Source organism: Geotrypetes seraphini, chromosome 8, assembly GCF_902459505.1.
Source record: "Geotrypetes seraphini chromosome 8, aGeoSer1.1, whole genome shotgun sequence".
NCBI classification, from domain to species: domain Eukaryota; kingdom Metazoa; phylum Chordata; class Amphibia; order Gymnophiona; family Dermophiidae; genus Geotrypetes; species Geotrypetes seraphini.
Genome location: NC_047091.1, coordinates 57,479,969 through 57,504,746, shown reverse-complemented (window position 1 = coordinate 57,504,746; position 24,778 = coordinate 57,479,969). Strand labels below are relative to the sequence as shown.

At 45.4% G+C, this 24,778-nt stretch overlaps 1 protein-coding gene across 5 annotated transcripts in view; it reads right to left on the bottom strand.

Annotated features, from left to right (window-relative positions):
* The window catches only part of AXL (AXL receptor tyrosine kinase), a 246,106-nt gene that overhangs the window by 68,864 nt on the left and 152,464 nt on the right, over positions 1-24,778 (bottom strand). For 3 of the 5 annotated variants that reach the window (XM_033956315.1, XM_033956312.1, XM_033956311.1), the window contains 5 exons: positions 7,566-7,764; positions 5,539-5,678; positions 4,981-5,125; positions 2,814-2,840; positions 1,487-1,622 (listed from right to left, as the gene is read on the bottom strand). In XM_033956315.1, coding sequence (XP_033812206.1) covers positions 1,487-1,622; positions 2,814-2,840; positions 4,981-5,125; positions 5,539-5,678; positions 7,566-7,764 — 647 coding nt within the window. The remainder of the gene's footprint in view (positions 1-1,486; positions 1,623-2,813; positions 2,841-4,980; positions 5,126-5,538; positions 5,679-7,565; positions 7,765-24,778) is intronic. The other 2 variants (XM_033956314.1, XM_033956313.1) reach the window with 2 other exon arrangements.

The window sequence follows — 24,778 nt, the reverse complement described above, 5'->3', positions numbered from 1 at the left end:
TGTACACAGTTTTGAAATTCTTTTTCATGGAGGATGGTAGATGCCTGGAATGCCCTCCTGAAGGAAGTGGTGGAGAAGAAAATGTTGATGGAATTAAAAAAAGCATGGGATAAACATAGAGGATCTCTAATTAGAAAACAAAGGATGTAATTTATAGAACTAAGGCCGGTATTGGACAGACTTGCACAGTCTGTGTCCCATATGTGGTGATTTGGTGTAGGATGAGCTGGGGATGGCATCAATGGGAACTCCATTAACTTGGAACATGAGGATGTTACTGGCCAGACTTTAGGGTAGATATCCTGCAAACAGGATGGTAGGATAGGCTGGAGTGAGCTTGGATGACAATTTCCACATTTGGAACCTAGGACAATACCAGGTGGACTTTATGGTCTATGAACCAGAAATATCAAAGAAGAGACAAATTAATTTAATCATGTCTTTTTAATGGTTATAACTAATGGGCAGACTTGATGGACCTTTTAGGACTTAACTGCCATCATTTACTATGCTACCTAGCAGAAACCCAAAGAGTAGCAACATTCCAGAGCTGAGATTGTGATGTCATAATGCCTCATTCCACCAATGTCTAATAGCCAACCTCAGCAATGATGTCACAATGGCTTGATTAGATGTCAACTTCAGCAGTTGGAACCTAGGACAATACAGGTGGACTTTACAGTCTATGACCCAGAAATACCAAAGAAGAGACATGGGTATAACTAATGGGCAGACTGGATGGACCGTTCAGGTCTTTATCTGCCGTCATTTATTATGCTAATGTAACCTAGCTGTAAAATAACTTCACCGTAAATGTAGCATCGCCGAAAATGTAACTTCGCTGTAAATGTACAGTCTCTTCATCTGTTAACCGCATAGAACTTCCATGGTAATGCGGTATACAAGAATAAAGTTATTATTATTATTATTACTATGCTTTCTTAGCTGCTGCCACCGGCACTCTGCACATGTGTGAAAAATGATCATGAACAGATTACTGGCACTGGCAGCTCAGGAAGCAGCTGCCGACTGCCAAGCTGGTACAGGAGTTTCTGGGTGCTTTCAGGGAGCTGTTCAACTAGCGGAGCTTGGGATTCTCTGCCAGCTATTGCAGCACTGTGCCGCTGTCGGGTGGGCCTGTGCTCACCTAGGCCCCCCCCCCCCATGGCTCTGCCACTGATGCATGCATAAAACTATAATTTATGCTCTTCTACTCTCTACCCAGACACCACCCAGGTGTAAGCCCACCCTCAAACTACTATTGCATTTGGGCATCATTTTATGCAATAATGCATAGCCAGAATTTTGCTATTTCCATGTATATATTCACACCTAGGTGCAAATATGCTAGTATTCTGGACATTGATGCGCTTTCTTGGCATGTAAATGTTGGTGCCTTCATATAGAATTACCCCTATGTGACTGGGTTATTTTATTTCTTTTGCTTTAAAACAAAACAGGCTTACTTCAGGCTCTTCAAACTTACCCGTACCGTGTCTCTTTCTTTCGCAGCCGAGCGAGGAAGATGGCGAGGAAGATGGCACAGCAAGCAGCAACAGCAACAGCCATGACGATGTACCACCAGTGCCAAGAGAAGACTGGAGCTGGGTCTTCTCCCACTGCTGCACAGAAGGTGGTGTGAGGCAGGTAGATAGTGGTGCATGTCTGAATTTTCATGTGTTAACATAGCTATTATATACCCTGCCATGAAGTAATTTTGATACTACAGTAATCCACTCAAAGATACAGTAGTAAAGGTTAGGACACAGGTAATAGTAATGGTTATTTTATTTGAGTAACTTGATAAATTAGAGGCAGTGGCGTAATGAAGGAAAGAAGTGCCCGACATTGCCACGCTATATGCCACCTACCCTCCTGCATATCTCTTGGTGGGGACGCCGGCATCTCTCTGCCTCTCCACCCACCCCTTCAAATCTTCAGCATCAGCAAGCAGCAGCTCCTACTTGCTGTATGTGCTGGCAGCAGCTCTCCTGCTGATGTCACTTCCTGGGACCGCAATCAGGAAATGAGGTCAGAAAGAGAGATGAGGCTTGCACAAGAGGCAGGTAGGAGCTGCTGCTCATTGCCGACAAAGATTTGAAGAGATGGGTGGGTGAAGAGGAGGAGAGATACAGCGCCCCCTCCATGACAGCACTCAGGGCAGTCCGCCCTCACTCCCTCACTACGACACTGGTTAGAGGCAAATATTCCAAAGATTTGTCTGGTTAGGGTTACCATATTTTTCTCGGCAACATCCCAGACTCCTGCTCTGCCCCATTCCACCCCTGCTCCATTCCATTCCACCCAAGCCCCACCCTGTTCTGCCCCAAGCCCCACCCCCACAAACCTCATCTCATTTTTCTGACCTCCAGGCCGTGTCTGGGGAGACCCCTGAGCATGCATGGACACATGCGACATCATCCGCGCATGCTCATGAGGCCCTCCACACACGGCCAGAGCTTTCCAAAACCCAGACAACTGTTGGGTTTTGGAAAGTCCATCTAGGCACCCGGACAGTCCTCTAAAAAGAGGACCTAAGTCTAGTTAACTTTGGGTGTTAATCAGACAAATCTCCATTTTTTACATTTCCCACCCCAGCCACTGGTTTTGATAACATTTAACAGCAGGTACCTCTCTTAATATTTACGGACACCCTAGGTACATCATTGAACATGACTGCGGTTAAGCACGGATCAGTATATTTGCAGTGTATAACACACCAGGCACGCTACTTGAATTTCTTCAACTATGTTTCCAAATCTAACCCTTCCTAATTCCAGTAGAACAGAGTGCAACAGAAAAATAGATCCTACCTTGTTGGGACCGTGGGCCGTTTTCATCTGTTTAAAGAAAAAAGACAGAGTACTGACTTAGTGGCAATACCAACAGTCAATATGGCATTGGATATCAGAATCAGGAGACATTAGCAAGAAGCAATGGTATATTCTGGATCCCCGTACTGATTTCAAGTCAACATGGTAACCACATTCATATTTAATAGTCAAGTTTTTACAAAATTTCCAGGTGCATCAGGACAAATAAAGAAGAAAGAGAAAGACAGAAAGGCTGGCGTTCTCTCTTTTAAATCGCTCTTAGATGTAAAATAGTGGCCTTTAATTAATGAAAATGGCTATTATTATGCTTATTATATTAAATTATAGAAATGAAACCAAACCCAATGAAGTTTGGTTGCATTAAACCTTGGTCAACTATCTTAAAAGCAGTTAACCTTCGATTTAACCGAACCCAATTGAACAGATAGAGTTATTTAATGGTCATGGCCAATATTTCAAAATTAAGAAGCAACAGGATTTAAAAAGAAGGATAAATTTCATAATACATTATATGTACTGGTCTTATATATAGCTAAATTTGTAGTTTTAATATGAAAACCGATTGTATTGCACTTCACAAAAAATAAAATGTAATATTTTTGGGACATTTCAATTTAATATTTTGATTTAACAGATACCTCCTTCCCTCCCAATTAACACCATTAAATTGAGGGTTGACTGGCATACTGAGAGTGAGAGGCACCTGGGGCAGTGGTGCCCCTACCACACCCTTTTCTCTACCCCCCCCCCATCGCACGTGCGCCCCCCTTCCTTCTATCTCTTCACTGGCATGGGGAACAACTCCAACCGCTGCTCATGCCAGCGTCGGCTCTCCCTCTAACGTCACTTCTTAGGCACGGGACCCGGAAGTGAAATCAGAGGGAGAGCTGACGCTGGCGCAAGCAGTAGGTTGGAGTTGTTGCTTGCACCAGCGAAGAGATAGAGGTTTGGGGGAGGGGAGGGAGTGAAGGTATGCAGGTGGTGGGGGGATGAGTGCGAAGGAGTGTAGGGAGGGGCAGAGAGAAGGAGTGATGCCCATGCCCTTGCAAAGACGGCGCCCAGTGCAGACTGCCACCTCTGGTTGAGTGTACTATAGATCAGCATTTCCTAAATTGGTCCTAGAGAATCCTGAATTGCACTTTTTAAGTATAGGTTCAAGGCAATTTATAAGGTAAGAGGTCCATGCAGGGAGATGGGGAAGGTTATATTACAAGAATCTGCCCAGAAAGAGCAGGACAGATTTGACACTTTGGGGACCAGACAGGCCAAGGAAAGAGGAGATGCAATATCATAGAGGAAAATTGGGTACAGTTGCTAGGAGGGGATGGTTACCGTTTCACCATTGGATTGAGGAACTTGCAAATGGGCAAGAAGGCAAGGATAGTTGCCGGTGCCAGGATTGGAGGGTAGGCAGAGTTACTGTGCAGTAAGGAATTTATCAAACAAGTACATTTTCAGTCTTTTTCAGAAGGTGAGGTAGTTCGGTTCTTATGGGCATTGGAAAGATGTTCCAGGTTCTGGTGGCAGCATACATGAATATTTGTTTATAGTTTACTCCCTTGGCTGAGGGGATGATCAGCAGATAGGTGTTGCTGATCCTGGTTGAAGTAAAGTTGGAGGAGGAGACCAGGTGGATTATCTGTTCTGGCAAGTTGGTACTTAGTTCATGGTGCACGATGCAGTAGAGTTTAAACAAGATTCAAGCATTTATGGGTAGTCAGTGAAGCATGCGGTAGTAAGAAGACGGGGGTCATATTTTTTTAAGCCAAAGATCAGTCTGAAAGAAATTTGCATATAATGCAGGCAGTGTATGCAAATCAATTTCATGCATATTCATTCTGGATATCCCCATACCCCGACTGGCATGAGGGTACTCCAGGACCGACTTGGGAAACATTGTTTTAGAGGTGGTTTCTGGCCACTGTGCTAATTAGCCTAGGTGGACTGTAGACAGCATTGATATCTATGAAAACAAAGACATGGTTGGACCATGGTCAGTGCCAGGAAGAAATGATAAACATGGCCAGTTATCATCCATTCCAAACCATATTTTATTATTCCAAAGCTTCATGCTCAAACATGTCCTGTCACATGGATCTGCATTTTTTGCCCCCCACATTCCCATTTCTCCGACCCATGCTCATACCATCATTTCTTAAAGAGACTCCAACGGCATTGCTCCAGGGGCCATCCCCTGCGACTGTATAGGAAGCCACACGCACAGTCAGGTTTCTTACTGGGAACATCATCTCCAAGATCATCTCATTGGTCAAGCCAACATCCACTACCACCTGAAAACAAACAGCATGTTGAAAAGAAATGGCGAGAACCTATCTGTCACATCTCTGCCATTGTAAGTCAAACATCTCCAGTCCTGTGCAACTCATCGAAACATCATCATTTCTTCTAAAACTGTGGGTGAGTTTGCTGAAGTGTGTCTAGAAACATCAGTCAATCACATTAACACTGGTAAGCATGCTAATCACTATTCGCCAGGCAAGAATATTGGATTTGGTGTAAGAAAAGGATATTCTTATCCCTAGGATCGGTAGAATGGAATCTTGCTGCTATTTGGGATTTTGCCAGGTACTTCTGACCTGGAAATGGCCACTGTTGGAAACAAGATACTGGACAAGATGGACCTTCGGTCTGACCCAGTATAGCTGTTCTTATGTTCTTAAATATTATCTCACTCCTTTCTCACCTCAGCTGAATCCTCATTCTGATAGGCTAGTTTGTATCCTGTTATAATTCCATTGAGGCTTCCTTTCGGCTCATTCCACTGAATGATCGCCAAGCTGCCATTCCAGAAAGCGGTGATGTTTTCAGGTGATGCATTAGGGACTGGATGAATGAAAGAACAACAAACACGTCAACATAGTAAACTGCACAGTAGATGGATGTGCTACATTGCACGCACTAGAATTGTTGATAGTTTTATTTTGAGAACGCTGTGGGTTGACAGGATGAGTTGTCAGGCTATCACAAGACTGTGTCCGACCATATGTTTTGATCTGCAAATCCATTGCTCTAGTCTGGAAATCTACCCATCGTTCAGCCTTTATCTGTACTGCCCCGTCTCTATGGAATTCCCTTCCTTCTACTTTTGAAGAGAACAATCCTATCTTAGGTTTAGGTCTGCTCTAAAAACTCTTTTTGCTTTAACATTTCCCAACACCTCAGGGGTTTAGGGGCTTCCAGGGGCAGGGGGGCAACATTGGATCTAACAGGTTTCATTTATTTATTTTAATGCAGGTTCATTGTTTGAGTCAAAAGAAAGTACAGAAGTATAACAATGTAGGTCCTTCTATGTTTGGGTTTTGTAATTTTGATGTTGTTTTTAGATTGTATCTTGGTTTTTATGCTATTTTACACTATAAACTGCCTAGATTGCTATATAGAAAAGGTGGTATATCCAATATTTAATCAACATAAACATACTATATAGTTCTCAGTTCCCCAGAGGCAGTGAGGACTATGATTCTGTTTCATTCTTACTCAAAACCGATATCATTTGCTCATTCCACGGTGATTACAGGAAGGATCAAATCTAACCTACTGCATATCAGACAGTGCTGAATGTCTACAAATAGGAGCCACCCAGGAAAAGATCCAGAGCTTCTGAAGAACTGGTGGCTCAGTTCCGTATTGTAAGGGAATCTCCGCCAGCTAGGACAGATGAAGGAAGTGACAACAGATGTGACCAGAGAACTCACTACCTTCCTTATGTTAATCTCTTGTTCTGTTTTTCATAGATTCTTCTTCCAGCCACACAACCCTGCCTGCCAAGATAGTGTCAGTCTGTGTGCGGGTGAGGTGTGGGGGGGGGGGATAGGGGGAAATGAGCAGGCGGAACTAGTATAAGTCAGGCACATGCCAATTAATTCCATGTGTGACTTGCAATGGTTTATGGAAAAAAAAAAAGTCTGTTTCTCAATCTTCCTATTCTTTCACTCTCTCACACTAGTATGAGGTTAAATTCATCTCAGTGAAGAACATTAGACTTTCACGTGATGTGCTACCAACAAACTGCATTGTTCAGCAGAACAATTAAAATCAGGAGTATCATTTCATTTCATTTCTAACTTTTTTTTATTGGTTTTGTAAAAACAAAAATATAGAAAGTGCAACACTTAGATTAAATAATCAGCAAACAACATTTACATACTTGCTTACATCATGAATCAGTTAACCCATCCCACCCCACCCCCTCACTCCAGTCCTGGATGTGTGTGAAAAGTAGTAAAAAAAAATTTGAATCTGGTAAGTACTTAACATAACCATAAACTAAATTTTAAGATACTTGACAAATTAATGCAATTGACCCAAAATCTCTTTAAACTTCCTGGTCTCACCCGATTGTTCTGCTAACATTCTTTCATACCGGTAATATAAACAAAGTGTTTCCCATCAAAAACATAAAATTTAGATGATCCCAATTTTATACCAGTTCCTTGTAATCAGTTGTAAGGCAACTCCAGACATTATAAGAAGCAGCCTATCCTTATAATCATCAATTGGGCTTTTGGACCCCAAGGGAGTTTCAGTGATGGGAAGACTAGCAGAAGAAGAATGCAGGGTAGCTGCAATATTAAGAAATAAAGCATTGCTTTCTTACAACCACATAACACTCCCACCTGTTCATACTTGCTGCTCCCTCTAAATTTGTCTCAAATGTATCCTAGCTGGTTGTTTCTGAGATAGTTGTGGAGAATTCCTTCTTTTCCCTACCTCCTTCCAAGGTCATTATAGTGACCCAGTCTGTCCAGTGGGAGGTACCCATGTTGCTCCCACAGGCTACCCTCACTTCATAGGAGGTGAATGGGGCCAGGCCACTAATCATGTGACTGTACGGTGGCACAGCGAGGTTCTGGTTGTATACCAGACGATGGGGCATCATCGTGCCAGGGTTAGCTTCTCGGAGTGCAGCCTAGATGGCAAAAAAGAAAAGCAACACTATTAAAATAAGCTGGGGAAAGGAAGAACAGACAGGAGAATATGATGACCATGGTGAACACAAAACTAGGCTTGGATTTCCTGCGTTGCATGCTGGAACCTGAAATTCTTGTACTTCCTTTGATAAATTAGAAAAACAAGAAGATTCAGTGGTGTAGTAAGAGGTGAGGAGGGGGGGGGCCCAGGTGCTGTGTCGGTGGGGGCACTGGAACCTCTCTGCCCCGCCCCACCATGTCACGCTCACGCCATCCCTCCCCCTCCCCCGTACCTCTGTAGATCTTTGCTAGTGTGAGCAATTTCTCCTGCCTGTTGCTTGCGGCAGCCTGGTTCCCCCCTCTGAAAATAACTTCCGGGTCAAGGAGCCAGGAAGTTATGTCAGAAGGAAATCCAAAGGTGGCGCGAGGAGCATGCTGGAGAAAAGTCACTCGCACTGGCGAAGATTTAGAGGTGCGGGCGAAGGGAGAGCATGAGTGTGAAGTGGAGGGGGGAGGAATGGGGGGAGCAAGATAGGAGCAGGGGCACAGAGAGGAGGGCATGGGTGGTCGCCACCGCCCTGGGCGCCTCCTACCCTTACTACGGCACGGCACAGACCTACCATGTCTACAACATTTCTGCTGGAGAGCCAAGAATTGCTGCTCAGCAGCCTTCCCCTTTGTCAGCAGCAGGAGATGAGTTAATAGGATGCCATCTCCTGCTGCTGCAGGATGAATCTCATGATATGAACTTCAAAATTTTGCAGCTCTTAATGTGAGACTGGTCCTGCAGTATCAGGATACAATGTTTCATTAAGGCGTCTGCTGCTGGAGCTGGGTTGTTAATGCAGTGGCCGTGGAATTGAGATATACTAGGGGTGGTGCCAGAAGACGGAGTGGGTGGGGCTGGGGGCAGGTCCTAAAATCTACCTCTTAAATTTGGGCCCCCTTGGCAGTCCTGGACAAGTAGGGCTACCAGATTTTCGTAAATGAAAATCCGGACCCGCGGGTCCGTCCCGTTCCACCCAACCATGCCCCGTTCCGCCTGAGTCATGCCCCATTCCACCCACAGCCCCGCCCCCTCAACTTGTTTGCTTGTCAGGATGGCATCAATGCATGCGCTGGTGTGACACGATGCGTGTGACATCACCGCGTCACACCAGCGCGCGCGCGTATGCGGTCCCGATGTCGCGCGTTGCTAGAGGTTTTTCAAAACCCGGACAAAGTGCCGGGTTATGAAAAGCCGTCCAGACCCCCGGATGTGTCCTCAAAAAGGAGGACATGTTCGGGGAAATCCGGACGTCTAGTTACCCTATATACAAGCCCTCAGATGCACTCTGAATGAAACCAGGATTGACTTGGCTCCATCAATTCACTCTGCAGGCAGAATCCCCCGCTGTAAACTTATTAGATTTCATTCTTAATAAAGATAAATGGAAATGCACTTATAAAAAAAAAAATAAAGAGAGAACTGAGACTTGCTGAATATGGTATTTTGCAGCTTTCCGTTTGAATGAAGCAGATATGAGACTTCTGCTTTGTAAAGCTGGGACTCTCGGTATGAATGAACTGAGGTAATAATCGACCAACTGAGAAACAAAACCTCAGGAGTGGGTGCTGATAACAGGGGTCAGCAAAGTATCCCTTCCAGGAATTTAGATCCTTTGGCCCCCTTTACTCACTGTCCGACATATAAAATTTTTATTTCTCAAGTTTAAATCTAGACAAGAACAAAAGAACATAAGAATTGCCTAGATATTTGCTTTTCTTCTTAAATATGATGTGATTTATTATTTGCATCACTCATTAGAATTCTTAGATTAATTATTTGGGATTAATAGTATTGATTAAGAACAGTATTTGTCATTTCATATTTTCATTTTGCTTAAATGTATCATTTTTACATTTTCTTTTTCAATATTCTGTACAAGAAATGCTCTTGATAAATTTTAAATGCAAAAAAAAAAAAGAACATAAGAATTGTTGCTGCTGGGCCAGACCAGTGGTCCATTGTGCCCTGCAGTCCGCTCACGCAGCGGCCCTTAGGTCAAAGACCAGTGCCCTGAGTCTAGCCTTACCTGCGTACGTTCTGGTTCAGCAGGAACTTGTCTAACTTTGTCTTGAATCCCTGGAGGTGTTTTCCCCTATAACAGCCTCCGGAAGAGCGTCCCAGTTTTCTATCACTCTCTGGGTGAAGAAGAACTTCCTTATGTTTGTATGGAATCTATCCCCTTATAACACTCGCCAGCTTTTATAGATAGGTTACTATTGCCATACAATATTTCAAGAACATTGTGCTCTAACCATCAAAATCTCATGTCCATCTCTTCACTACAACTCGCAAATCTATTTTCACGGTAATGGCCCCTACCTTATGGAAACGCCATGCCCTCTTATCAGTGCTGAGAAACTTCTATATCCAAGGTTAAGGCTAATCTTAAAACTTTCCTATAGTTGAGAAATATAATTTTTCTGAGATGACACTAGGCTGATTTTAATATTCCCCCCTTTCCTATTGTGCTTTTCCTTTGTTTTCTTTCCTATTTAGATATTGTATGTCTCCCCTTCATTCCTTATGTATCCACTTGTTTAGTTGTAATGTTTCCTGCACCTGAGTTATTACACTTCTTCCTCCGTATTCGCGGTTTCAGCATTCGCGGTTTCAATTATTCACAGTTTTTAGCTTGCTGGCTCCTCCCCCCATGACGTCAGCTTGTATAGAGAAATCGCAGATTCCAAGCGTTTACGGAAAAAATCGTGGATTCCCGGCACTTTCTTCACCGTGTTTTGCCTCTCTGTTAATCCCCTATCACAGCAAATACAGAGGGAGAAGTACAGTCAAACCTTGGTTTACGAGTACCGCGGTTTGCGAGTGTTTTGCAATACGAGCAAAACACTCCCAAAACTCTTACCTCGCAAACCGAGCGCCATCCCGATATACGAGTGAATTAAGCCATCCGCTGTCCCGATAACGGAAGCAGTCTCCCTCTACTCCTGACGCTCCAGCACGCTTCCTTTGGCAATTGGCAGGTGCTCTTCTCGCGTGCGTGCGCCTATGTTCCGAACAAGCAAACTTTTTTTTTCTCAAGTCCCTCCCCTTCCACCGCCAGTCGCACCCCCAGCCACGTGCGCTCACTTTTAACCAATGAGCGCAGGCCGGTGAGCTGCGGCTGTAGTTGTATAGGAGCATGCCCAAAAAATCACGGAGAGGGAAGGTGTCTGTTCCTCTCTGCCCAGGACTGTTCTCCCTGTTGCCTGGCTGTGATAAAGGGCTGAGGAGGAGCGGATGGATGCACCATGTCCGCCACCCAGGGCTGTCTTTTCTTACAACCCTCGCTGCTGGTGTCGGTGGTGGCAGAATAGAAGAGAGGGTTTGGGGCTTCGCTGACTGTGCTGAAGAGAGGGGAGGGGAGATGAGACACGCCAGTGAGGAACCGGTATAACCTGGTGGAGGACGGAGGAGATGCATCGTCCTGAAGCAGGGGGCAGCTGTACGGGGACCCCGACGGAAGGAAGTGACCCTGCTGAAGGGGCTGCAGCACCCGGACATCATTCAGGCAGGTACCCACCCCTGGACCACCATAGAAAACCTTGGTTGTGGAACAAATCGTTTGAGTTTACATTGTGGCCTATGGGGAACTTTGCTTTGATATACGAGTGCTTTGGATTACGAGCATGCTTCTGGAACGAATTATGCTCGTAAACCAAGGTTCCACTGTATACTCTTGTTTTATTTATTAGTTTTATTGTAAACTGCTCAGACTTTTTTTTTGATGAGCGGTATATCAAGATTTAAATAAAACTTGAAACTTGAAAACTTTAAACTTCAAGATCCTGAGCCTCATCTGGCTTTCAGGATATACATCATTTGCCAGCTATTAAAAGAGCTGATTATATGAATACTTAAAAAAATGGCATTATATGTAGGGTTACCAGATGTCCAGATTTCTCCGGACGGCTTTTCAAAATCCAGCACTTTGTCCAGGTTTTGAAAAGCTAAGTAAAGCTTTCCAACAAAATTGCGTCGGGAAGGGGGCTTCCACGCATGAGCAGATGCAACGCGGTGATGTCACACGCTCATGCACGTGACCTCATTGAGTCGTGTCCGCGCATACGCGGATGCCCTCTGGGGGTGGAACTGGGAGGTCCTGGGGCGTGGCCATGGGTCTAGATTTTCCCAAAGGAAAATCTGGTAACCCTAATTATATTTATAGTCTACGGAATTTTTTTCAGAGAGAAGTGAGAAGATTGTATATTTTTTTTCTCCAGGGAAGAATTAACACCTCCACATCCTGAGGCAGCTGGAATTTTTTGACATGCTGGCCATCGTCGGTGTGCAATGGGTTCAATACAGTGGTACCTTGGATTACGAGCATAATCCGTTCCAGGAGCATGCTCGTAATCCAAAATGCTCGTTTATCAAAACAAAGTTCCCTACAGAAAATAGTGGCAATAGCAACGATTCGTTCTAGAACCTGGGGTCTATACCTGTCGGGTGCTGGGTGCTGCAGCGCCGTCTCCTCCATCTGCCTCCTCAGTGGGTCATCTGAAGAAGAACCCCACAGTGCCGCTTCGGGGGGGGGGAATGCCAGCCACAGGAGAACCCCACAGTGCCACTTCAGTGGGGGGGGGGGGGCAGCCGCCGAAGAACACCACAGTGCTGCTTTGGGGGGGATGCCAGTCGCCGGAGAACCTCGCAGTGCCGCTTCGGGGGGGGGGGGGGGGGATACCAGCTGCCGGAGAACCCCACAGTGCTGCTTCGGGATGGGGGGATGCCAGCCGCCGGAGAATCCCACAGTCTATACCTGTCGGGTGCTGGGTGTTGCAGCGCCGTCTCCTCCATCTGCCTCCTCAGTGGGTCATCTGAAGAAGAACCCCACAGTGCCGCTTCGGGGGGGGGGGGAATGCCAGCCACAGGAGAACCTCGCAGTGCCGCTTCGGGGGGGGGGGGGGGATACCAGCTGCCGGAGAACCCCACAGTGCTGCTTCGGGATGGGGGGATGCCAGCCACCGGAGAACCCCACAGTCTATACCTGTCGGGTGCTGGGTGCTGCAGCGCCGTCTCCTCCATCTGCCTCCTCAGTGGGTCATCTGAAGAAGAACCCCACAGTGCCGCTTCGGGGGGGGGGGGAATGCCAGCCACAGGAGAACCCCACAGTGCCACTTCAGTGGGGGGGGGGGGGCAGCCGCCGGAGAACACCACAGTGCTGCTTTGGGGGGGATGCCAGTCGCCGGAGAACCTCGCAGTGCCGCTTCGGGGGGGGGGATACCAGCTGCCGGAGAACCCCACAGTGCCGCTTCGGGGGGGGGAGATGTCAGCCGCCGGAGAACCCTACAGTGCCGCTTCGGGGGGGGGGGAGATGTCAGCCGCCGGAGAACCCTACAGTGCCGCTTCGGGGGGGGGGGATGCCAGCCCCCGGAGAACCCCCACAGTGCTGCTTCAGGATGGGGGGATGCCAGCCGCCGGAGAACCCCACAGTGCTGCTTCGGGAAGGGGGGATGCCAGCCGCCGGAGAACCCCAGTGCCGCTTCGGGGGGGGGGGATGCCAGCTGCCGGAGAACCTCGCAGTGCCTTCAGAGGGATGTCTCCTCCATCCGCCAGCCAGCCCTCCACGTCGGATGTCCCTCACATGCTGGAGAGCCCCCACCCTAGCGCCGCCCCACCCGCACACCGCACATGACACGCACAATGCCGATGATTGACTCTGTGCGTGTCACACACAACGCGCAGGCAGGACAACACCCGGCCGTGCAGACCCAGACAGAGGTCCTCCAACCTGCAGAAGGCACCCAATGTAGAAGGCTGGCTGGAAGACGGAAGAGGAATCCCCTGTAAGTGCTCGTTGATCGGGGCAGTGCTCGGTTTGCGAGTCAAAAGTTTGCTGAGTGTTTTGCTCGTCTTGCAAAACACCTGCAAACCGGGTTACTCGTAAACCGAGGTACCACTGTATTAGATAAGTACTTCTCTGTCTTTGAATTATTCTGTGGTGATTTGTTCAGTTCCAGAAGTTGAATATATAAATAGTGTGAAGAGTTTCAGCCTCTGATAACCAGACCAGAGCTGGTATTGTGACATCATAATGCCTCATTCCACCAATGCCTAAGAGCCAACCTCATCAGTGATGTCACAATGGCTTCATTGTCCTATCCTTGGCTCACTTCTGCTACATTTTGATTTCTAGAGTGGCACAGTGGTTAAAGCTAGAGCCTCAGCACCCTGAGGTTGTGGGTTTAAACCCACACTGCTCCTTGTGACCCTGGGCAAGTCACTTAATCCTCCCCCATTGCCCCAGGTACATTAGATAGACTGGTGGGTTCCAACCCACCAGGACAAACATTGAAAAATGCTTGAGTACCTGAATAAACTCATATAAACCGTTCTGAGCTTCCCTGGGAGAACAGTATAGAAAACTGAATAAATAAACAGTGTGAAGAGTTTCAGCCTCTGATAACCAGAGCTGGTATTGTGACATCGCAATGCTTCATTCCACCAATGCCTAAGAGCCAACCTCATCGGTGATGTCACAATAGCTTCATTGTCCTATACTTGGCTCACTTCTGTTACATTTTGAATTCTAGAGTGGCATAGTAACATAGTAACATAGTAGATGACGGCAGATAAAGACCCGAATGGTCCATCCAGTCTGCCCAACCTGATTCAATTTAAAATTTTTTTTTTTTTTCTTCTTAGCTATTTCTGGGCGAGAATCCAAAGCTTTACCCTGTACTGTGCTTGGGTTCCAATTGCCGAAATCTCTGTTAAGACTTACTCCAGCCCATCTACACCCTCCCAGCCATTGAAGCCCTCCCCTGCCCATCCTCCTCCAAACAGCCATGCACAGACACAGACCGTACAAGTCTGCCCAGTAAGTGGCGCAGTACAAGTGGCGCAGTGATTAAAGCTATAGCCTCAGCACCCTGAGGTTGGGGGTTCAAACCCACACTGCTCCTTGTGACCCTGGGCAAGTCACTTAATCCTCCCATTGCCCCAGGTACATTAGACAGATTGCGAGCCCTCAGGGACAGACGGAAAAATGCTTGATAAATTCATGTAAACTGTTCTGAGCTCCCCTGGGAGAACAGTATAGAAAATTGAATAAATAAATATCCCCACTTAGGTGGCAGAAAGCCCACTTAAATCACTTTGAATATTGGGCCCTACGTATTCTGCTCAAAATTGATCTACATATGTACTCCTGAAACAGGTTGGTTTATACTTGTTGAAAAAAGTGGGCTGAGTAGTTTATTTTCAGTCGTTCTGAAAGTCAGAGCTGGTAGATGGCATAGGACACACAGTGAAGTGCACGCCAGAGGTTATGAGTTTCACAAAAATCAGCATTTGAGGGGGGGGGGAGGGGTAAACTATTGAGAAACATTGCATGTGGGAAGGGACACGGGAGCTGAGTGACCGTCCATCCTAAAGGCCAAGTCCCAAGAATAGAGAAGTGCGACTAACCCATAGAAAACAGAAACATGAACTATATCCAGAGTTCAAGCGGCACCCATATGACACATGCTCCAGGCATCCCATCCTTTGTTTTGCAATTGTGGTTTCAATGATATTATTTCCTCACCTAGATGGTGGTGGTTGACATTCTATGGAAAAATTTTCAGTTATTGTGTTTTTACTGTATTGAACTATGTTGCTTTTTGCTCTCGGCATTATTTTGAGGAAAGAATTTGGAGTGTCTGCTCAGAGACAACCATCAGGGATCCTTTGCTGCTCAGGGGCAATGTTAGGAAATTCTACTTTACGGAGAGGGTGGTGGATGCCTGGAATGCGCTCCCGAGAGAGGTGGTGGAGAGTAAAACTGTGACTGAGTTCAAAGAAGCGTGGGATGAACACAGAAGATTTAGAATCAGAAAATAATATTAAATATTGAACTAGGCCAGTACTGGGCAGACTTGCACGGTCTGTGTCTGTGTATGGCCGTTTGGAGGAGGATGGGCAGGGGAGGGCTTCAATGGCTGGGAGGGTGTAGATGGGCTGGAGTAAGTCTTAACAGAGATTTCGGCAGTTGGAACCCAAGCACAGTACCGGGTAAAGCTTTGGATTCTCGCCCAGAAATAGCTAAGAAGAAAAAAAAAATAATAATAAATAAATAAATTATAATTTAAATTGAATCAGGTTGGGCAGACTGGATGGACCATTCGGGTCTTTATCTGCCGTCATCTACTATGTTACTCTTGGGTACTGCATTGGCTGCCAATGGAGGCGCGGGTGAAGTTTAAGTTTGGTTGCTTCTGTTTTAAGGCTTTGTTTGGTTTAGCTCCCAAATATATAATTGAACTTTTCTCTTTTGCAACTAACAGGCATAAGAGAAACTCACATCTGAATTTTGTTTTTATCACCTGTTAGAGGATGTAAACTTTAAAAACATCATCAAAATCTTTTTTCATATCGAGCAGTGTTAAGGGGTAAGGATTTAGAACAATTGCTTTTTCTTACTGACACTTATGGGGAATTTAGGAGATATCTAAAAACATATCTGTTTTCAAAGTATTTAGGCAGCTAATTCATAAAAATTTTATTATGCACTATTTTGATCATTTTAGTGTCTCTAATTATTGGCTTTTAACTCTTTTAGTTCTATTCGACTTCTTTTATTGTTATTTTTTAACTATTGTAAAACGCATAGAACTTTACAGCCTTTCGGTATATAAACCGATTATTATTATTATTATCTTAAGGAGATCTATACATTTCGATTACGGTCCCCACTGTACTGCTGTGTACCCAACTCTTGGGTTGCCCTCCGCCCCCAACTCTTCTTGAGAGATCTGCTACACAAGCCACCAGAACTAGCTCCACAATTAAAACCACCCCTCACCTCTTCAATATATATTTTAAAAAAAGAATCTGTAAGAACATAAGTGCTGAATCAGACCAAAGATCCACTGAGGCCTAATATTTCGTGTTGTTCACTGCAAATCCAACAAGAGGCACTGGAGATGTCAAATCCAACCGAGTGGTCAGAGATCCGGATACAGGATCTCTGGATACAGGATGTCTGGGGGCGGTACTTGGAGAGACATCCCAGGAAAGGGACTTGGGAGTTCTGATCGACAAATCGATGAAACCGTCCACATAATGTGCGTCGGCGGCAGCAAAAAGGACGAACAGAATGCTAGGAATGATAAAGAAGGAGATCACGAACAGATCGGAGAAGGTTATCATGCCGCTATACCGGGCCATGTGCACCCTCACTTGGAGTACTGCATCCAGCATTGGTCGCCGTACATGAAAAAGGACATGGTACTACTCGAAAGTGTCCAGAAAAGAGCGACTAAGATGGTTAAGGGGTTGGAGGAGCTGCCATACAGGGAAAGATTGGAGAAACTGGGCCTCTTCTCCTTTGAACAGAGGAGATTGAGAGGGGACATGATCAAAACATTCAAGGTAGGGGATAGACTTAATAGATAAGGTCAGGTTGTTCACCCTCTCCAAGGTAGGGAGAACGAGAGGGCACTCTGTAAAGTTGAAAGGGGATAGATTCCGTACAAACGTAAGGAAGTTCTTCTTCACCCAGAGAGTGGTAGAAAACTGGAACATTCTTTCGGAGTCTGTCATAGGGGAAAACACCCTCCAGGGATTCAAGAAAAAGTTAGACAAGTTTTTGCTGAACAAGGACGTACGTGGATAGGGCTAGTCTCGGTTAGGGCGCTGGTCTTTGACCTACAGACTGCCATGTGAGCAGACTGCTTGGCATGATGGACCACTGGTCTGACCCAGAGTGGTAGAAAACTGGAACGCTCTTCCGGAGTCTGTCATAGGGGAAAACACCCTCCAGGGATTCAAGACCAAGCTCGACAAGTTCCTGCTGAACCGGAATGTACGCAGGCAGGGCTTGTCTCATGGCGCTGGTCTTTGACCAGGGGGCCGCCGCATGAGCGGACTGCTGGGCACGATGGACCACTGGTATGACCCAGCAGTGGCAATTCTTATGTTCTTATGTTCTTTATTAGCAGTTTGTATCAAGGTTAAAAACAAGCAAAATGCCCAAAGTCCCGGCTAGGATCCGAGTTTCGGCAAAAACATCACCTTCCTCAGGGGACAATTGTGAAGCGCCAAAAAACTGCAACAGAAAAGTGGCGGTTTTCCCCAATTCAAGCTGAAATTATGGATATCTCCTCCAGGAATCTGTCCAATCTTCTTTAAAACCAATTATTCTAGTTGTCTTGACTACAGTCAGTGGCGTAGTAAGGGGGGGCGAGGGCGGCGGTCTGCCCCAGGTGCCATGTTGGGGGGGGGCTCCGGCATCCTTCCTCCTCTCTGACCCCTCCACTTCTTCCTCACCTTACCCCTCTTCTCTTCCTCCGCACCTCTAGTTGTTCACCGCCGCGAGCAACAACTTCAACATGTTCCTCGCAATCGTGTCAGCTCTCCCGCTGATGTCACATAAGAAGTGCCGCACATAAGAAGTGTCATCAGAGGGAGAGCTGCCAGGGTCACGAGGAGCACGTGGAAGTTGTTACTTGTGGCGGTGAAGGGAAGGGGGGGCGCACGTGCAGCAGGGGGGATTGGGGAAGGATCAGGGGGCAGAGACGGGGGCGGGGGAGGGCTGCCTCCACCCCGGGCCCCTCTCACCCTCTCTACACCACTGACTACATTCTCTGGCAACAAATTCCACAGCTTAATTGTCTATAAAACAAAAAAACTCTTTCTCAAATGTGTCTTGAATCTGCTATCTATAAGTTTAAAGACATGTTCCCTAGTCCTAATATTTCAAAGGGCAAATAACTTATCTGCTTATCTATTCCATCCCACTCATGATTTTGTAAATGTCTATCATGTGCCTTTTTGGTCATCTCTTCTTCAAACTGAAGAACTCTGACCTATTTAGTCTTTCTTCATAAGGGAATTGGTCCATCTCCTTTTATCTTATTTTTGTCCTTCTCTGAACATCTTTTCTAAGTTCTGCTAGAGGCAGACTGACTACAACTGAATATTAGTGAAGAACATAAGAATAACCTTACTGGGTCAGACCAAAGGTCCATCAAGCCCAGTAGCCCATTCTCACGATGGCCAATTCAGGTCACTAGTACCTGGCCAAAACCCAAGGAGTAGCAATATTCCATGTTACTGATCCAGGGCAAGCAGTGGCTTCCCCCATGTCTTTCTCAATAACAGACTATGGACTTTTCCTCCAGGAACTTGTCCAAACCTTTCTTAAAACCAGGTACGCTATCCACTCTTACACTTATCAGGCCCCCATTTTTTCATCTTCGGAAGCCATATGGATTCTAATTACAAAATAACTTTGCTCAGATTCTTTATGCTGCTGTTTTAGGACTATCATTGAAAAGTACTTGGCGCTTATGGTTCTGAAGAAGGCCGCAGCTATAATGTTAGCACAGCAGCCATGATGGGAGCCTATCATGCTAGTTCTTATCAAGTATCTTTGGCTGTCCATTGCTCAGACAGCAAAGACATATATGTTTTGGTTAATATTGCATTGCAGTGTTCTCCCCAGAAATTTTTTCCAGCCGGGTGGCATGAAAATTTGGTAGTGGGGAAAATTAAATGTATACTATTTTTATTAGTTAATTATTATTATTTTCCAATGCTCGATATGACTTCCTTTTTTAAGGTTTGACACTTGTGCCAGAATATTTTAACTAAATTTAAGAAGTATCCAATTCTAGAAGTGAATAATTAGATATTCACCCTCTTTCAAATAGTATAGAGGTTTAAAAAAGGGAAATGCGTTAATGAAGTCATTAGGTTCAATCTAACCATTTATTTCTGCATGAATTTAAACAACTAAAAAAAAAAAGATAAATATAGCTCATCCAGTCATACAAGAAATGGCTGTACAACACCTCTAATAATGTTTTGATCACTAGGTTCCTTCCTGAGGTCTCACTGAGGATATGAAATAGATTCTATTCCCACTTCCAGACCTCTTCCACATAATTTATGGAGAGGTGTTATTGAGCCTTGAAGGGCACCTGTGTGATTGATCTTTATCTGCTTCTTTTTTATTTTGCTATAGTGCAAAGTAAGAGCTAGGGCAAAACAGTATAGGTAAAGATGCAGGTAATAATTAGCAATGTATTAAAAATATGTTATTTTTATTTGCTTATAATGTCATTTGAAAGCTGCTTGATGATAATACAACTTTAATTTAATTCTTTATAATGTGTGTGTCTGTGTGTTGGAGGGGACAACACCTACGTCAACAGTAAAGTTAGAATAGGGTCATTAAATCCAGTGGTGTACCTAATATATATGACAGCCAGTGCTAATCATTTTTTAACAACCCCCTCCTCTATATATAAAAAAAGATATTTTTAGTAATAATCCATGAATCACACAATAAGGGTGCATCTAGGAAAAGGCAGCATCTTAAACACTGCAGTGAGCACTAGAACACCAACACACGCATTGTAAAACTAAACAAACCAGATCCTACACAGTCAATTGATCCTATAGTCGATGCTAACAGAAAGCCATGTCCTTTTCATACACACAGAACACAGATACACCCTCAACCAATATGGAATAATCACAAACTAAAAATAGAAATATGTAGACAAAAGTTAAACTGAACCAAGAAACCAGACTCTGCATACAATGCAACACCACAGAAACAGTGACACATGTCCCCTAATACTGTACAAAATATAAAGACAGTAGATGTAAATTTGAAAAAAACTTCTACATAAGTCACCACTTTACAAATTAACCAATATAAATAAAACAAATAATGAGAAATAAGAAAATACCATTTTATTGGACTAATCTATTTTTCAATTAGCTTTCAGAGGCCAAATCTTTCTTCAAGACAGTACAGTATACAGCTGTTATGGTATCCTGTCCTGACCTGAGGAAAGGGGTTTATTCCCCCCAAAATTGCCTTATTTCCATTTCCTATTGATAAATTTTAATCAATACAGTTACAATACTACTTGATTCTATGTAAAGCAACAAAAATATTTTTTTTCTACCTTTTGTTGTTTCTGCTTTAGTCATCTTCTCTTCACCCTCTTCTTTCTATTCAGCATTTGTCCTCGCTCCCTTCCATGCAACATCTGTCCTCTCTCTTTGCCCCTTCCACCCAGCCTCTACCCTCTCTCTACCCCTTCCATCTACTGTCCACCCTATCTCTGCCCCTTGCATCCACTGTCCACCCTTTCTGCCTCTTCCATCCAGTGTCTGCCCTCTCTCTGTTCCATATGGTATCTTCCTTCTTTCTATGTCCCTTCAATAAACTCTATATCCTGTGCCACCTATCTCTGCCCCTTGCATCCACTGTCCACCCTTTCTGCCTCTTCCATCCAGTGTCTGCCCTCTCTCTGTTCCATATGGTATCTTCCTTCTTTCTATGTCCCTTCAATAAACTCTATATCCTGTGCCCTTTCTCTCCTTTGTACATGATTTATTTCAGCTTCAACCCCTCTCCATTTTTTGTCTCCACCCCTCCCCTATGCTCTGGCATCTCTCTCTTCTCCTTTCCTTCCTTCCTTCCTTCCCACTTCACCCCATGGTCTGACATCTCTATCTCCTTCCCCCTCTCCAGTATCTGCCTCCTGTCTTTCCCCTTTGGTCCAGGTCTCTCTCTTTCTCTCCGTCTTTCTTCTGTGAGGAGATCATGTTGATCTTGAACACTGAATAATTCTTCCATATTCCTCATATCACTGTACTGTAGTCTGGTCCAGCAGACTGCTTTGGTACTATTACATGGGTAATAGTAAATTTATTATGCATCAGCTTTCCACACAGAATGCCACAAGTCTCTATTTCTTGTGCTGTGTTTACATCTGCCAGCAGCAGAAACTTGTGAGACAGATCCCTTGGCAATACTACACTTCGGAGCCCTTTGACCATCTGGTTCTGTATGGCTGCAGGCTTTAAAGCTCTGTTTACTGGAGGAGACTGTCCAGCATACATAGTTGCATTACTCTTAAGGATCTGATCAGAGATTACATTAGACAAGGTGGTATTTTTAGGCATGGAAAAACAGGACATGTTCTCCTCAATCTGCTCAGATGCCTTCAAATGCCCTTTAATGTTCGTCTGATCTTGGGCTAAATCTTGCCTCCTGAGCTGATCTTCAAAGGAGAGCGGAGTGAGAGCCACATCGGCAGTGAGATCCGTTTTGGGCAGCATGTTGTGCAGGGCTGGACTAAGGCAAATTGTAAGCTTCCTTCCATCGCTGACCTAACTTCCATAAATCAGCAACGGAGGGAAGCTTACAACTCACTGCTCTTGCTTGCTTCGGGCCTTCCTTGTTGCCGGGTCCTGCCTTCACGGAAACAGAAAGTAGGCAGGACCCGGCAGCGAGGAAAGCCCAAAGCAAGCAAGAGCAAGTTGTAAACTGACCTGTCTCCTATAGCGAACCCATGCTCCGGGGTGTGTGCATGCCGACTTGCCTTCTCTTCCCCCCTCGGGACGTGACTTCCGGTTTCGGAGAGAAGCGGCATTGCACATGTTAGAGCCCCGGAGCATGGGTTCAAGTTGCTTGCTGGCGTTAAAAACTAAAAAAAAAGTCAGGCTCCTGCGATTTAGGCTGTGCCGAGTCAGCCCGGTAAATCTCCAAGCCGGTGAGAAGGGTTTTTTAAAAAATGTTGAGCAGAAGGCGGCAGCAGCAACAGGATTGCGATCGAGATTACAGTCGGGCGCTCATCTAAATTAGCTGGGCGGAGCGCCCGGCTGAAAGGCCCTGGGGAGAACACTGCATTGTATTTATTGAATTTGATATACCATTTGTACATGAGTATTAAGCGGTTTACAAAGCTAATAATATAATAGGCACATTGAACTACCCTCTCTGTCCCAGATAGGCTCACAATCTAAACTAAAGTGCCTGAGAGATGTTTGATAATTTATTAAGTGCTTTTTTGTACATTTTGGTTAATATGTTTATTATTGTCTTTTTAATTAATTATTGTGAGGTCTATTACTTTCGCCATATCGGGGCCTGGATGAGGCATGGGAAGGGCTCACACTTATACCTTACTGAATACTATACAGTACATGAAGTGATTGTACCTATATACTACACACGTATATTATCTGTTATGGTAGTATTCTCTAAAGATCACAAAAAAAAAAAAATACTCTTCTAGAAAAAGAGCAAAAAATAAGGGGGACAGGGAAGGAATAAGAGGACTGGGACTTATATACTACCTTTTTCTAGTTTTACAACCACATTCAAAGCAATTTACATTCAGGTACTCAAGCATTTTTCCTATCTGTTCTGGTGGGCTCACAATCTACCTAATGTACCTGGGACATTGGAGGATTAAGTGACTTGCCCAGAGTCACAAGGAGCAGAACCCAGAACCTCAGAGTGCTGAGGCTATAGCTCTACACCACTACGCTACACTCACTTCCAAAAGAGCAGGACACCACCAGGGAAATGGCTCTCCAAAATATTTTTGTGTGACAGAGGCGTGAATGAAAGTGCTCACTAGTGCTGCCCGATTAAGGAAAAAAAAATTCGATTCGATTCAGCCTATTGAATTGGTTTTTCGATTTGATTCAATTTTCCTGCCCAATTGGGTGTTTTATTCAAACATCCTGGTGGGTTTATTTTATAGCCTCTTCACCCACTTTGCCTTCTCCTAACCACACTGGCGCTGTGGTGTAAACAAAATAAACAAACAAAAAAGACTTTTTCTCTCTCTATTAAATCCTAGCTCACGTTTGCGGTCTAACACCAGCTCTGGCAGGATACACGTTTCAAATCTGACACATTGTAATCACAAAATGGAAAATAAAATTAGTTTTTCTACCTTTTGTTGTCTGGTCATTATTCAAATCTTGTTGGTCACAGGCTCTGGTTGTCTTCTGATAACTTGCTTAGCAGGGTCTCCTTCTTTCTTCTTTCTCCGTGCTAACCATCCATCTGCCATCTCTGTCCTCCCCTTCCGTTTCCCTTCCCTCCCCTGGAGGTCTGGCATCTTTCTTTTTTTTTCATCTCCATCCACAGATCCACCTTTTCTTAACTAACCTTTCATCCAGCATCTCTCCCACCTTCCCCACCACCCCAGGGTCCACCACCTCTCCCTTTCTTTTCCCAACTACCCTCCTATCCAGTATCTCTATCCCCTCTTCCACACCATCCCTTGTGTCCAACTTCTCTCCCTTACTGTTCTTTCCCTCCCATTGTCCATCATCTCTCTCCCTCTCCTCTATTTTTAGACCCATTATTTCTTCCCCCCCAAAGTCCAGCAAATGCACGTCTCTTTAAACCCCCCCTACCCTCCCTCCCTCCATGTACTTCTACACCAGGGCCCCCCCTCCTCTGAAGGTCTGTCCCTCCATCCCTGAAGGCCTGTTCCCCCCCTTGAAGGTCTGTCCCCCATTAAAGGCTTGTCCTCTCTGAAGGCCTATGCCACCATCCTTGGCCTGTCCCCCCTGAAGGCCTATGCCACCATCCCTGGCCTGTCCCCCCTTTGAAGGTCTGTCCCCCCCTTGAAGGTCTGTACCCCCCTTGAAAGGCCTGTCCCCCCTTGAAGGCATGCACCCCCCACTCCGAAGGTCTGCGCACCATCCCCCCCTCCCCGGGAAGGCTTCTGTGTTCCCCCTGGCCTCCCCACATCGTTTACCTTCTAGTTGCAGCCTGCACAGAAGATTGCGGTTATAGCGTCTTTGCAAACTGCGTTAAGCTGTTTCCTCCGCCGCGATCCTGCCTCTGACATCAGAGGAGGGGCGGGACCGCAGTAGAGGAAACAGCTAAATGCAGTTTGCAAAGATGCTATAACTGCGATCTTCTGTGCAGGCTGCAACAGCAGGTGCGTCAGCGGCCGGCCAGCAAGAGTGCCGCTGCCGCTCCTGCTCTAGGGGGCAAGGGGGGGGGGGGTAGGGTCCGAATCGGGAAGCCGATTTTTTTTAATTTTTATTTTAAATCGATTCAAATCGATTCACCCGAAGTGAATCGGTGAACTGATTCGAATCGTGAATCGGGCAGCACTAGTGCTCACCCAGCACTAATACTGAGACAAATGAGAGCCTAAAACGGTTTCAGTTTTCACCTTTTGCTCCTCATATTACCAAATATATGTGCT